Source organism: Pezoporus occidentalis, unplaced genomic scaffold (assembly GCF_034315485.1).
Source record: "Pezoporus occidentalis ecotype Australia unplaced genomic scaffold, CSIRO_AGI_Poc_V1 ctg11, whole genome shotgun sequence".
Taxonomy (NCBI): domain Eukaryota; kingdom Metazoa; phylum Chordata; class Aves; order Psittaciformes; family Psittacidae; genus Pezoporus; species Pezoporus occidentalis.
Window position 1 is genome coordinate 8,109,264 of NW_026912886.1, and position 15,924 is coordinate 8,125,187.

The 15,924-nt window shown below is 45.5% G+C and overlaps 1 protein-coding gene and 1 long non-coding RNA gene across 2 annotated transcripts in view; one reads left to right on the forward strand and one right to left on the reverse strand.

The window, feature by feature from the left end:
- HOMER2 (homer scaffold protein 2) overlaps nt 1–4,796 on the reverse strand; it is a 56,625-nt gene extending 51,829 nt beyond the window's left edge. Inside the window, exon 1 of the mRNA XM_062629576.1 lies at nt 4,202–4,796. Coding sequence (XP_062485560.1) covers nt 4,202–4,290 — 89 coding nt within the window. The 5' untranslated portion in view covers nt 4,291–4,796. The remainder of the gene's footprint in view (nt 1–4,201) is intronic.
- A 995-nt stretch (nt 4,797–5,791) lies between these two features.
- On the forward strand, nt 5,792–15,907 carry LOC134169235 (uncharacterized). The gene is made up of 4 exons (XR_009966828.1): nt 5,792–5,913; nt 11,418–11,515; nt 12,693–13,553; nt 15,546–15,907. It is a non-coding gene; the product is annotated as an uncharacterized LOC134169235 (long non-coding RNA).
- The last annotated feature ends 17 nt before the right edge of the window (nt 15,908–15,924 follow it).

Sequence of the window (15,924 nt, forward strand, 5' to 3'; positions counted from 1 at the left end):
ATCTCAGCCCCTTTCCTGGAACACCATCACCAATTGGATGATGCCTGATGCAACCTATCCTCCTGAGCTAGGCTAGGAACTGAACCAAAGCTGATGTCCTCAAAACCTCAAAAGAGAGTCCTTGCGCTCACAGTACCAACTCAACTGTGTTTGAGCATACACTCACCCCAGCCCTGCTTTGAGGGACACTGGCTTTGCAGTGAAACCCAGGTGCCCTTACCTGCCTGCCGCTCTCGGGTCCCAGGATGCCCACCTCCCACATGGACAGATGGCTCAGACAAACTTTGGAGGGAGCTGGTGTGAGACTCCTGTGGATTTCAGTGGGAGCTGGATGATGGCCAGGGTGAATTTCCTCCGCAACACACTCTTCCCCACTACAGAGCTTCTTAGGCAAAGCTTATCACCATGGAATCTAAAGTACTGCTAGTACCACGAGAGGCCAGCTTTGAACACCGTCCAAAATTAGTGTCTTCCTGTAACACTAACTTCATTACATCTTCTGCTTTCTTCACCTTCTTCTTTCCTCATTCTCCCATTTGCTTGCCTTTTACTCCCCAAATAGAGCCCTGTGCTGGCCAATGGACGTTACTATTGCCAACAGCAGAAGGGAAGAGTGCAAGGCAGGCTTTCCTGATGCTCTTAAATGTCACTGCATAATAAAAACATTACATATGACTACTCTCAGAAATATAGGCCCCCAACTGTACCTTCTCATGAAAGAATTACAGGAGGGGAAGGATTCTGTTCATGAGGCCAGTCTCCTTAAGATAAGGGTATTTCACTGCTTGATACAGACTTGGAAACTCCCATTTTCCCACCTTCCAGGAGGAAGGTGTGGGCTCAAAGCCCACCTGGGGGAGGTATGGGTGGATCCCAGCTTCATGGGACTCATTTACCACATTAGCCCCTGTGGAAGCATCACAGAGAAGCCATCTCATATCAGCCAAAAGGAAAGTGTACTATGAGCTAGTTCATCATTAACTTGTGCAGCACACAATTCTACATTGTTGTACAGCTTTCTGCAATAATTTCTAACACACAGAGGCTTGATTTTCATTTTGATTATGATTTATAAAACAGATTTAAAATTCCATTTTATTGCTGGAAGGTATTTAAATTAGTTGAGTTTTAATCCAACAGATAATATAAAGAACAGCTTCAGCAGCAGTGAAGTGATTTACAGGTCTAATCCAAAGTGGATACTTGTCACACACCTCATAACAAGAAATACTTTGTAACATACAGAGAGGGAAAGAAAAAGATACTAAAGAAATGGAACCAGTAAAAGAATGTAAGCACATATGAAACAGCTATCCAACATCTCCTTAAATCATCTAATAACTAAACCTGAACCATCTTTATAACTGGAAAGTTAGCTTAAGACTGCTTAAATTGAGGTCAAATTGAATCAGATCACAGCTATTAGATGAGCAGGCACAGCTCTCTAAAGCCAGAGCCACAAACAAGGGAGCCACTTTCTTGGTTGTGTTAGCCCTTGGCTTGCAACACCCAGAGACAAATCTGGTGGTAACTTCAGGCAAAGATTTCTAGAGCTGGAAATAACCTGACATCGTGGTTTTGAAATGGCTAACATTTAATCTCTGAGACTGCTGAAGCAACAGCAGTTATCAGATGTACTGGGTAGAAGAAAGTGGTGATTTAGGAGACTGATTTAGGAGACTATTTGTTCCCTTTAAAGTAAACATTTGTCCAGTGAGATCCTTAACAGTGGCTTGACTTAAACCCAGTGGTTTTCAGCCAGAAGGGATAATGGGCACAGAAGCAGGTTTTTTTTCCTGGACACTTTTTGTTTGGTGGGTTTTGGGGTTTTTACAACATTGTTTTCACAGCCCCTGAATTGACAGGCTTTACCTTTTTTTTTAAACATGTAAATTACTTTCCTAAAACTTGACACTACCTTGCCGCCTGGTAGGGTGAACTAAACCAACAGTTTAAATAGCTCAGCTCACACCTAATAAGCAATTTAAATAGCTTTGCTGAGCTCAAGTAGCTGTATCAGGTTTCACAGCACCATCAGTCACTGCCAAATCCATAGGCAGCACTGAAATGAACCATTAGCAATGGTCACCCCCGAGAGGAAAAGGGGAAAAAAGAAAAGAAAAAACATTTTAAGAGCTAAGAGTACAGTCGTTGTCACCTTATGTGACACCAAAATATGCCCAGGAAGCAAATCCCACTGGAATATCTGGGACAAAACATATTCTTCCAAGACAGACAGACTAAGCTCTGTGCTCGGATCACAACATGCTTCACACAGACAGATGAGGACAGGAGTGCCCATTTCACAGAAGGCAAAGCTGAAGCCCGCAGAGGTGAAGGATTTAACAGCAGCAATGGAACAGTGAGGAACGTGGGGGAGCTGTGCCACACGTGCTAAGCCATAGCTGCAACAGCACTGTCACAAATGTACTTCCAAGTTCTCTGTATCAGGAGGATGAATGGCAAGATAATGACGTGAGACACTGGCAAAATGTAAACCCACAAAAGCCCTTGTGTGCACTCTGTACAGAGCGTATGAGGGTGTACAACCCACGCCACAGCCCTGGGAGTGAATGATGCTGGGAGACTGATCTCACATGCACCACGCTGAGTCTGAAATAACTTACCTAAGTGAAACACATTAAATCATGATATTGAACTAGACTGGTGAATGTGCCTCCTCTACCTGTACAAGTCTGCATGACCCAGCACTGCATACGTAGCAGCACAGACACAGAGCGCACAGGGCACACAATCAGAGCACTCAAAAGACTCCAAGTCTTTCGCAGCTTGAACAGCTCTGGATGCAGAGCCAGAGCACTTCGAGCCCAGAGCTACGGCTGACATATACAAGGGAGTGGGTGACCACTGCAATTGTCCACTCAGTTCTCTCCAAGCCACAGCTAAACTTTTCAGGTAAACAGATCTACCAGCGTGGAAATGGTTACAAATGACAACACACAAATATTTGCTTTAGAGCTGCCCAGGTAAGTGACAGAGGCAAGTTTCCCCCGGATAGATGTTTCTGACCACCCTGGACTCAGTAGGGCAGTGCTGCTCCAGCCAGGTTTTGTTGCTGCTTTCTCCAAACCCCACGCCAGTTTCTGGTTTATTTTCCAGTGGAACTTTACCTAATTAAGAAGCAAATGAGCCCCTTGTAATCCTGAAGTGATACACAGAGAGATACTCATTTAGATCTTATTTCTCCCTCTGCCTCTGTACTTGCATTCAGTACTCCTGGGTATCAAATTCAGACACATGCATGGTATTTTAATTCATTATTTATCCATATGGTCTCGAATTGTATCACTAACAATAACAAACAAATCTACAGTGGGAGTTTGCATAGTTGGAAGTGGCATGAGGAAGCTCAGAAACTGGAGAATGATTATTCCTTGCCACAGAGGGGTGAGGAGCCGTGAGGAAGAGGAAAGGTGTAAGAGAACATAATAGGATAAAAATAAAGCAAATTAAATGTGTAGGTTTGGAATCCCCCAAGACATTCTGGTCGAGAGGATCTCAATCCTATATATAGTTTAAGCCAAAAGCACAACGTTAACATCTGTTTGCTGAGATTCAGTTCACGAACTGCTCTAATGCCAGCATTGGGCTTTTGTCCCCTAGTTAAAGTTAAAGGATGGGAAAAACACAGTATTCATTTTCGGACGGATCAAGATGAATTCTCCAAGAGGCGATTACATGTGATCAGAGACTTCTAGTATGTTTAAAATAAAAGACAAGGGGGGACATTTAGGCAAATTAGAGGACAACTGGCACAGTTCAGGCAAGTTTATTGTGAGCCTCCAGCAGCCGAGAGCTCTCGCTGAACCAGAGCATCACACATCTGACAATGAACTCGCCGCTCAGCCCGGCGCGCAGAGCCCACGGCTTCCCGGCGAGGGACCGGACCCCGGCCCGCAGCTCCCTTCCTCGGGCCGCGATACCCTCAGCTCTTCCTCGCTTATTCCAGCGGCGATTTTGCCCCCGGTAACGCCGGGGGCGGCTTTCCCCCGCCGGTGGCTGGGGCGGGAGCCTCCCCGCCGCCGCTCCGAGCGGGTGATAAATGATTAATTACGTTATAAAACGCCGGGGTCGCGGAGCGCACCCGGGCGACCTGCGGAGGGGCCGGGGAGGTGAAGGGCGGGACGCGGGGCTCACTCGGGGTCGGCGCCCACGCGTGGCCGGGGCCCTGCGGACTCACCCCATGTCGCGGCACCGTTCGGCGGCGGCACCCCCGGGCGGCTCCCCGCGCTCGGCGGCCAGCGGCGGCCGCGTCCCCACTTCGCACATGCGGCCGCCCCAGCCCCGACACCGGCTCCGGCTCCGGCTGGCTGCGGCTGCCCGGCTGCACGGCGGCGGCGGCGGCGAGGCGTCCTGCTCCTCCTCCCGCCGCCTCCCTCCCCCCTTACATAACCTCCTTCCCGGGCGGCGGCGGCACCGAGCAGCCTCCCGCGGCACCCACCGCCCTGCGAGGCGGCGGCGCGGGGCGGGGCGCCGGGCTACCCCCCGGGGCCCCTCCGCTTCCCAGCGCGGGACCGGGCAGCCGGCGGTGAGAGCGGCCCTGCGGGGGTTCGAGCCCCGGAGCGGGGCGTCAGCATCGCGTGTCCCCGGTGCGCGGGGCCGCGACCTGTCGTGGGGGGACGGGGCCGCGGGAAAACTTCGGGTGAAGTTGCGGGGCCGGCCCCGCCCGCTGCCGATAAACCCCAGCGGCGGGAGGGGGCAGCCCAGACCCAGAGACCGGCGGCTCCGGGGGCGCTTGCCCCGCGGCGCGGGCACGGCTGCGATCCGCCAGCGGGTCCCGGGATGCCCTTCCCAGCCCGGGCAGCGCTGCGCCGGGGATGACTCGTGGAGCACGAGCAGGCGGTTCTCTGCCCGCGGCTTGCCACGCTTTGAATCCGTTTTTCCAGGGAATCGACGGGACCGAACGCAGCCCCCTCATTCCCCGCGCCCCTGCCCGGCCCGTACCCGCGGAGCGTCCGATACCCCGCTTCAGCCATGTTCGGGCCACGGGCCCGGGCAGCCTCAGCCCCAGAGCCCGAATGCGGGGCTCTTACCCAGCCTCCACCCAGCTCAGCCCAAGGTGCTGATGCACCAGGACTGACTCTCTTTGGTCCTCCTCAGCCCCCTCCAAATCTGTTCCAGCCATCTACCCTTCCCATAGAGGTACCACGAAAACAGAGGGATGATTCCTTCCCTCGGGAGGAAAAATTGCCCTCATCAGCTCTGTTACGGCTGCCTAACCCCGCGGGTGACACTGGTGCCTGACAGGCATCACGTAGGACACAAGTCCATAGGAACGCCATGGGCCTGCTCATTCAGGTGTTTGTAGGGCCGTGCTACACAGACACAGTACTTCTGTGGGGAAAAGATGCCCAATTCACACAGAAGAGAGGATTTTAACTTCTCCCACACAAAGTTATAATTAATACACTGCCATCAAGAGTGATTATTTTCATCTCTTTTTTAAAAAATCTCACGTTGACTTCTCCTTTCTTCCAAAGAAAGTTTAGAAGTTGTGGGGAAGGTGCAATGTTTGCTTCTTTAACTTTGTGTGTCATAATTGGGGGTGTGCCCAGTGTCACCTGGGAACCTCATGGGAACCCTCAAACCAGCAACCTAACACCCTCCAGCTCTGCACAATGAAACTGTCTCCCACTCTGACAGACAACTATTTCCTGTTGTCTGGAACACCAAAATGGAATTTCAATCCCATACACTCAAATAAAGTTTATGCCACAGGGGATAAAAAAGCAGGGTGAATTACACAGACATTTTCAAAAGGCTGTGAGATGACACTGCTCACACGTATCTGCTCTTCTCACCATGCGCAGATGGTTAATGTGGATGCTGAAGGAGATTTAACTCCTTACCTAACCACTGCTGTCTTCCCATGCCCCACTCTGCCAGCCAAATGTGAGGTTCCATTTCCTCCAGGATAGTGGAGGTGGTGACATGTAGGCATAGGTGACAATCCTCTTGTGTTCATGATGGCCTGCAGCCTGGAATATTGCTTTGGTGTGACTATTCTTCTTGTCTTGGGGAAACTGCGAGGGGAAGCATTCTCTGAAGGGGAAAAATAGCAATCTAGTGGAAAAAACTCCCACCATAAATGGGGTGATTTTATTTCACTGGTTTTATACCATTTACTTCATTTTGCTAAATCACATACTCCTTTCATTACAGAAGTCTTGTCTTAGTTCTCTCCAACTAATGAGCTCATTTTGGTGAGTATCTGAAAGCTGTTTCATGAACTTGTGACTTACAAATGTCTAATGGAGTTGGATCAAAATGGAGTAATGGACTTACTACATGTGTCACAGTAAGATGAAAATTGGACATTAGAAATGCAGTTGCCTTAGAATTTTCTAATGTTTTAATCTTTCCCAATCTTGCATTCAAGAGCGTATTTTCATCCCCAATTATGAAAAATAGCTTAAGCTGATGGAAGCATAATTGGCTGTGGAATTTGCATGATACAAAATTTTGTAGCTGGCTTTTGTTCTTAAGGTCTTCCCATTTGACTTATGATCTTTTCAGAACTATCTTCTAGAAGAGGCAGAGTTGTGGTCCCATTCCTCAAGGACCCTGAGGCATGTGTTGTGGCAGATAGCAAGTTAACCCAGTTTTCTTCTCATGTTTGGGTTTCTGCAAGTGCACTCCCTCAGCCTAAAATTCCCTCTGTTCTTCCAGAGAGATGTGATATTCCTCTTTCTGAAGCATGGCACACTGTTGTTGCCCTCTTATCTCTGCCAAAAAGGGGATGAAATCCTGGCCTCAATTTAAGACAAAGGTAAAAGCCCCATGGATCTGAAGAGGGCTCAGATCTCACACAAACTGTTTATCAGTACTGAGTGAAGTGACTGCTCTACAAACAGTCCCATCTTGAACTCCTCCACCATCACAGGGTCCTGATTCTTGTACAGTTCCCATTGATTTACAATATTTTAGGATAATTCAGTATTCAATTTGCTTAAAGTATTCTGAGTTCCTCATAAATGAGAACTATAAATATGCTATCAAAATTAATCAGTTCTTAAGCTCTCATATGTGACATGATATTTCACTTCCGATTTGGCTCCAGTGCAGGATGTGTACATGATGGTAATTCAGTCCTCATTTAGTATTCACAAGTGTGCTCTTGTTCCTGTGGCACGGTTAGGAAGACTCAAAATACTGAAGGCGCAGGATCCCTCAGTATGATTCAAGCTGAGCAATAAAAATATCCACGTTCTGTAAATGGATGTAACTTCTTTAGATGAGAAATTTCTCCTATTCCCACAGGCCTCCTAAAGGTATCATTTTTTGATTCCTAGATACAGGGTGAATATCCTTTCAGAAACCTAGCAATCAGGAGCATGTACCCAGTCTGCACTCTGAAAAGCAAAGAGCTCACTGGTCTCTTCCTCCCTCTCCACATTTCTGTCCTCTTCTTTTGTTTGGCTTTCACTATTGCCGTCTTTGCCACTCTATTTTATTTCAGATATAATTTTATTTCAGAAAACCTGCTGTTCAGTCTTTTTCAAGCCTTGAATGTGAGTACCTAGCACAGTGTTGAAGGCTGTAAAATTGTAAGAGGCTGATGGATTTCTAATAATACTGGTGTAGTCAGAGAGCATCTGTCAGCATTAATAAACAATTCGGGACACATCCTCTAGGCATCTCTGTACTTTGGTCTGCTAGAAGTCCAGCCTGGGACACACCCAGGAGTGTTCACTGAACCTTTGGAACATTTGGAAAGGTGGCCCCATACTGGGAGAAAATCTTGCTCCCTTTAACAGACATACTTCTTACAAGGCAAGACAGAAAACAGATACTCACAGTTCTCCTTAATGTTTTCATTCATGTAGACACTTTGATTGTGTCCACTCCACTGTGAAGTAAGTTGGTCACTCTTCAGGTGACAGCTTTTCTCTGCATCTAGTGGGTCTTTCTGCTCTTCTCTGAAATTGATTTGGCAATGGGCAGACTGGGACTCTGCAGAGCAGGTGAGGAGTGCTGCGTGTAGGAGCCTCCTTACGGCTTGTGTTTGAGTCTATGTATTTGTTTCCTCCTAAAGCCACTGGGGTTTGAGCACATATGCATGAATGGAGATCTTCATAAAGCTGCTCACAGCAACGCACAGGTCTCCCAGCTGTTGAGCTGGATCCTGAATTGCCCCTCAAAATTGTACCAAATGTGCTCAGTTTTTTCATTCCAATACATAGTCCTTTGCATTTCATATGGTTGGATCTTAAAGGTGATCTTAAATGTCTTTTCCAACCTAGTTGATTCTATGATTCTATATGCCACTGTAGAATTAATCAGCTTTTTCACTCAAAGTTTATTTTTGTCATTTTCATTTTAAATCCCCCCAAAAAGAGAAGAAAAAAATCCATTTTATCTGCGAGTACAGATGATGACTCTGGTTTTCTTCCAGGCTTACATCACAAAAAGCCATTGATTTGTGATTTATAAAATGGAAGTTAGAGCAATCAGGCACCAGTTATGCAGATGGGGGAGATTAGTTTTTTTTTAACTAATTCAGATCAAATTTTTTGCTCCTGGCAGGCTAAACTGTACAGGAGATACTAAAAGGGAAGAACTATGTGCCTTGCCTGTTAGAAACAGGACCCTCATATTGCAACTTGGTTGTGATGATGGTGGTGACAGTCAAGGCTACCAGTAGAGAAGCCGAAGGGAAAAGATATTCACATGTTTAGTGAAAACTTTATTTTCAAACATGCAGAATTGCAGGACCATTCACTTCAGCAAATCTCTCTGCTAACATCTAAATTTTCTTGTAGCTCAGGAGTTTTTAATTCTCAGGCCCTTTCTACCATCTGTAACTCAATCTCTATTTTTTAAAGAAATTGCAGACATCTGTTTAAATACCCATCTCTTCCGTCACATGGAATTTTGGATTCAAAAAATCTAAGCTCGAAAATAATACCAAAGTTGGCTTACATTTCCAAGCAACCACGGGCTGGCATTTTAAATGCTGCCTAGTTAATTAGCCCAACCCGCTCTACTGGTGGTGTTGTGCTCTATGGTACATGAACAATATCTGCTGTTGGTGCAGGTCAGCGAGCTGGGCAAAGAGGATGTGCTGCCCATGCTGGGGGATAGGGAAGAGGGGAGGTGGAAAAGAAACCCCTAGGCTCACTGCAGCCATCTGTCCTGGAGCAGGAAGGGGGTCTGGCCTCCAAGGGGATTGCAGGGCTGAGGGACATTGCTGAGCCTGTGACTCTGCTGTGGTCCTGTATTGTGTATAAAACTAATCCTTCCTGTGATACTGGAGGCAGCTCAAGTGGCATAAGCAAAACCGAATTTTTCTGCCCCACTCCTGACTTTCTCTAGCAGTGGGTACAACTTCAGAGCGTAATCACGGACATGTAGGGAAGAGGGACAGGTATGGCAGGAGGAAAGGGAGGGCAAAGCAGTGGAAGCCAGGGAAAGGGATGTGGGGTGTTCCTAGGGTCTGTAGTGCAGCCTGTCCTCCTTCAAGACACCCTGCCTTCCCTTCGCTCTTCTCCAGAGTCCTGGACTTGCCAGCAGGCAGCTCTCCATCCTTCAGCTTCCCCCCCAGGGTAACTCCCCACTGCATCTTCATTCTCCCCAAAACCAGTATTCCCATATAAAATAGGGCAGAGGGAGATAGGATGGGGCCAGACCTTTCAGAGCATTCTAACTGTCCAGAGCTGCTTGCCTAGGATGCTTTTAGGAATTCATACTTCATACTGGTGCAAAATACATCACTCTTTCTGTTTCTTTAGGACTTACTCATTGATGGACTTTGGCACTTAATCAGCTCTTTGATTGCCTTACTGTTAAAGGTAGATATTCCCTAGGTACACTGGAGGTCTGATTTATTTACAAGAATGCTCAAGGGCTTGATAAAGGCTTCTATGTTTCCTTGTGGGCAGAAGTAATGAATTCCTCACTTGGATGAATTTCTCCAAGGACTGAGCACTACAGAGCGCCAGGTGGGAATGAAGCCACACGGGATTTCAAGCCTATTTGCAAAATCTTATGGTTGAGGTATAGTGGTGAGCACCCCAAAGCTCTCACTGAAGCTCCTAAGGACATGAGTGGCTCTGCAATACTAGATTTCTCACCTCCAATTCTGGAAAATCCCTTGAGTTCAGGGAAGCCAGGCCTGGCTCAGAGATAGGAAGTCAGAAGTGCCCAGCTGTCGGTGTCTTTCACACCCATAGCTTTCTTGTGAAGGAAACTACTTGTCAAGAGCCCTACTGGATGTAATTATATCATTTTCAAGTAATGTTAAAAACCTTGACTTATACCAGTCCTTATGTCTAAGTCCTGCTAAATGCCAATAATTAATCAATAATAACAGTGAAGCCAGAAGGCCATAAATGATGCAGAATTTGTTTTCTTTTTACTACACTAATAATTAACATCAGGAAAAGTAAAAAATAATTATTTGACAAAAAACCCAACAAGAATACAGCTCTCACAAAGATGCCAGGACTCCTTTGATAGGGAAATGCATTTTAAAAGAATCTACTGGGTGCAAGATGGGTTGCATGTCTTCCCTTCATAAAACTACCTCAAGGGGAGCTTCTACATTCCTAATTCCACCTACTGCAACTGTTCTGCAAGAATACTTAGATGACAAAATACATAAACCCTACCAATCAGCTAAACAAACACAATCAGTTTATTTTTAGCTCCATATTTGGCTTCTCAGGAAGTCTTTACTGTCGAGACTCTTAAATCCAATCTTGTGTAATTTTAGTTACCAGAAGTTATAAAAGCGCTTGTACCTACTGGTAAACAGATTCCACTTTTCACGGGAAATTTCATAGTCCTTTTGGGGATGTATAAAATCCATGCTTTTTGAAAAATAAGGATAAAATTTTTAGTCACTGGTAAATATTTAAAAAAAAAAACACCCCCCCCCCAAACAGCATTTCAGGGACATGTTTGCAGATCAAGCACCTGGAGGAGCACTCTCTAGATCCAGAGTGCTTACCTGGGCTTTGCAGAAGTACCATCAAGATGTCAGGCAGCAGCAGCCAGGATTTAATATCATACTGATGTTTTCAGCCATAGCTCAGTTAGGCCTTTGGAGCCAGGGAGAGGGGTCACAGTGCACTCTCATGGGAGATGACACCAAGGACACAGTTACAGAATTCAGTTTAACTCAAGGGGATTTGGTAGAAGGTACAGAACACTTAAAAATTCCAGAAAAGCTTTGAGCTATGTTTTGTTTTAAATTAATCTTTAGTCAATAAGGAAATATTAATCTACACACATCAAAACCTTTTCTACATACTTGAGAAAATTAAATCAACACTATAAAGTATGGATGACACATATCCTCTATTTTTCATTTACTGTTAATTTGCAGAAGAGCACAATTTACATTGTGAATGTACTAATATTTTTCTAAGTTTAATTTGGTGGTTTTCCTGCAGGAATAGGCCGATTTTCATCCCTACCCACCTTTAATAATATTGATTACTGTTATTCTGCTCCTCAGTGGCTGACTGAATATTCTCCCTGCGTCCAGCTGGTGAGTATGCTTTTCCCAAAATAGCGTGTGACCACTCTTTCCTATATTTGCACGAGAGATGTACTATTATTATATTTGTATGGAAGAAGTTGATCCTGCAAAAATGTTTTTCACTGGTATCTCTTGTCCAACTTGTAAATTGATTTACAATTTGAAATGTGACACTGGAAGTGGTATATGACAGAAGATCAAAGCAGGAAACATTTTGCAGTCTCTTAGGAATCTGGCCAGAGTTGCTCTTTTTTAGACCCTCTGTTTGCCCAGAAGAATTAACATCTGCTCATAGAGAATAATGTGCAGCTATTGTCACTTAGTATTCAACTTTCTTCCAATATTTAAAGCTGAATTATTCATAGTTTTAAGAACATGGTTTTTGAGATACAATTCCACACCAGTGGCTGCACTGGGAAAAGAGCAGAGATCAGCCCTGAAAGTGTAACAAAGCATGTTTTGAATTCACCGGACATGCAAAGCCACAAATGCTAGCCAACCAACATTACATGCTTAAGGCCACACACCATGCACCCGAATTTCCTCATGCACAATAACGCCTGTGGTGACAACTAGACTCTTGAGGAAACAGCCTTTAAAATGCATTTTCCTCTCCAGATAAAGGAATTCTCACTACACAGGCACCTTCCACAAGGTAGTGCTTTGTATTTTTAGCTGCTTTTATGTGTAGGTATCTCAATAATATCCACACAGTAGCCAACCCTGGCTCCCATGATGCCAATGGAAAAAAACCTTCTTTTGACTTCACTGGGATCATGATTTGGTCATAATTGATTAATCCTCATTCCATTCCTTTGAGACAAGGGACGATATATAGAGATCACTTCACATACCACTGCAGCATGGTCGTTTCTGGAAAATATCAGCTGTTCCAAAACAGAGAGGAACCCAGCATGCAGTTTGGAACAGGATGCGATGGCCAACACGATCTCCATCTGAAACAATACAGGAAATGCTGATAGCCAGAGTGGCATTGCTGAAAATAGATTTTGGCCAGCACACAGGGATTAAGAGCCTTACTTTTCAAAAGGTGCTCTGGGACCTCTAATAACCATAAATAGTCAAGACTTTGTATTTGTGCCTCACTGGAAAGATGGCAGCACTTGCAGTACAGCGTTTCCTCATATCATGCTGACACATTGCTTCATTACTGGATCATCTGCAGCTTTCAACAGGACTGACGTGACTTCCGAGTCAAACAGAGAGACACAGCAAAGTCCTGACCCCACTGAAGTGGAAGTGAACAGTACTTGGAACCAGTGGAACAAGGATTTCTCTCCCTGAAATAGTTTGTGAGATCTGGCAGCAACGTTTCCCATCAGATAGCAACTATGAGATCTTTGATACTTTATATAACTGCCATCCTTAAATAAAACATATATCTAGTTCATCATTTTTTCCCTGATTTAATTAGAATCTTACTTAGTTTTTTCAGGTTGGTGAAGTCTTATCTCGCAATCTGTTGCAGATGCCACTGTGTGGAGATTAACGTTTGCTTTTTAATTAAAGTTTTACTTGGGAAGTTTGTGATACCCCCACACCAGCATTTAAGACCAAGAAAATAACTGTATATTGTTCTTAAAATGAGCAGCCATTGCATAATATGAAACACTCATATTCAAAGTATCACCAAAAATTACTGTGTGGTTTTAATTTCTCTGTGAGATTTTGGGCTTGTTTTTAAAGATCCTCCATCAGAACTTTGCATTTTCCCAGACAGCAGTTTTATATTTCTTAACTTTAGATGGTTGAGGAGTCAGCATGTTCTTTTGCACTGGTTCCCAACCAACATTAGAAAGCAGTGTTCAGCTGAGCACTTACACGCTAAGCAGCTGGTTGCCACCAGAGCACGATTTCTGCAGGCGGTGCAGGGATGGGAAGGAAACAGCCACAGCTCAAGAAGGTGGTGAAGAGAAATTGGGAGGTTAAGCAGGGCCATAGGAACAGCAGCACTGTGGAAAGGTTCCAGGAAACTGCCACAGGAGTCTGGGGCAAAGATGGAGGAGTTCCAGCAGTGCTGGGGCAGGTAAGGACGCTGTCCTCAACATCCAAGGCAGACATCTTGAGGAGGCAGAAGGGGACACAGAGGGGAGGCAGCCACAGCATAGTCTCCTGAAAGATTAGGAACCCTTGTATGCTGGAAAGAATGACCTCCAGTCCTAATTTAGTAACAGGAGGGAGAGTTATTACTGCTAGGAGCAGTGGTGACCTAGACCCCCAGACAAGGATCAGCCCCAGCACAGAACAAACATAAAATGGAAAGATAGTCTTTGCCTGAGGAGTTTCCAGATTTTGTGTAGGTTGAGGCATAATGCAGGGATGCACAGGGGAGGGCACAGTAGTACCACTCAGAGGCAGTGTCAGACCAAGGAGCAGACTCTCAGGCCAGCTCTGCAAATTCCTGCAGGCTCCTCTGCAGCTCAGCTAATTCACTTACACCTCATTTCACTCTAGCACAGTGTGGTCTCAATACAGATTGGTATTTCTGGAAAATTCTGATTTACAATTTTTTTAAAAATACTCCATATTAAGAGGACACTCCAAAGTTGAAGTAGCACAAAGTTGGCCTATACTTCAGCCCTTGCTTTCTCTAATGGCCCTTAAGAGGAACTGCAGAGAACATTCGAGAATTCTTATGTGCAAAGAGAAGAAGAGAGACAAATTCCTGTGATAACTAACAGCTTCTTCGTAAAGCCATTTGGGGAGAGCCATATCTAAAGGAGGGAGCACTACTTAGATCAATTGCACTGACCTGAACCTTCAGGGGGAACAAAACACTGAAATACTGTTGTATTTCATTGCCTTTAGCAGAACCTGAACATGTGCTTACACATGACTTTGACACATAGAAGCAGGACAGGCATGAGTGGGGCCGCATGGCCCATCTATCTGCAGGGCTGGTGGCAAGGTCAGCTTTCAAACCTGGGCCTCAGAGAGGACAAGGGAGTCCCACATAAGGAGCAATGCCCTGGTGCATGGAGGATGTCACCATCCAGAGAAGGGAGACTCTGGGAGTTAAATGGGAAACTCAGGAATCCCCTGTAGAGCTTGAATGTTTGACTTTGTAGCCGAGGCACCCGACTGGTGTGCAGCAGGCAAACTGCATAAACTATCCAGCCTGGGAGAAATGCTAGACGTGTGCTAAAACAGGCATAACCACTTCCCTCTGCTAGATCCTAGGTTTTTCAAGGATCTGAGTTTCTGAATTAAACATAATAGAAATTGTTACCAGATGTGCATGTCAGGGCCCTGAATGCACTGACAAGCCTTGATTGCCACAACCAGCGACCTGGGGCCTCCCGCACACCCCTGCCCCAGGCACAGGGGCTCATGCAAGCTCAGCCTTGGTCCCTTGGTCCCTGCTGTTGTGGCTATGCTGGGCTCCAGATGCAGCTGTGCTGTGGCTGTGCTGTGCCTGCACACGGACCTTGTTGATCTGTGTTGAGCAGCGCCCCATGGACTGAATTTCAGACTTGCCTTGGACCTGTTTCATCCCCATGAACTTGTCTGGTCCTCCCCACCAGCCATGCTGTTGGCTCCCCACCCCTCTCTTTTAGAAAATTCTCTAAATTGCCCTTCTGAACTCAGATAGGTGCAACTAAATTCTAACTTACAAGCTGGTGTACCCACACTGCAACAGATTTGAATGTTTTAGACTGGATATGGACATGAGAAATGAGCCCAAACTGAAATTAAATATCCAACTAGAAAAGAACATACAGAATGAATAAAACTTAGCCCTAGAAACTTCTGCAAGTATCTCCTTTATATTTTGCAACTATCTTAACAATAGGCAATCCGTGATAGCACTGATTCATACATTCCCACTTGCAGGATTACTTGACATCTAAAAAGTGTCTGAGTTGGAGTTTAGACAGGCTGATGATTATGATGAGTTTGATATCTTAGCGTTTGGCTACTCCATTTTCTGACTTTTAAGCAGTTCCACAGAAGTACACTTTAAGTATCTGAATATTCCTCCCACTTTTTTTTTCTTCTTTGTTTTCCATTTGTACAGTACCTACGTCTGGGAAAGAGCATAACCTGTGCGCCAGATGTGCTATGTAAAAACTTCTGCCTGCCCTTCAGCCCCAGCGTGTGTGCCTCACGGGGTCTAACCCATCTCCACCCCAAATGAGGAACATATGGAGCACCATGAATGGCAGAAACAAGACTTCACTTTGAACTACATTCCTCCTATCAAAGGGCCCTCTGTCTTGCCTTCTTCTTCTCTGTTCCCCTGGGTAATCATGAGGAAAGGACTGAACATTTGGAAAAGCCTCCTGGGGATGAATTCATTTCTAGTGTAACTCTGCTGAAGTTAATGGTGTTGCACCATAGATTAAAATGGCACCATAATATTAAAAACCAGAGAAGGCATACCACTCTGTAATTAC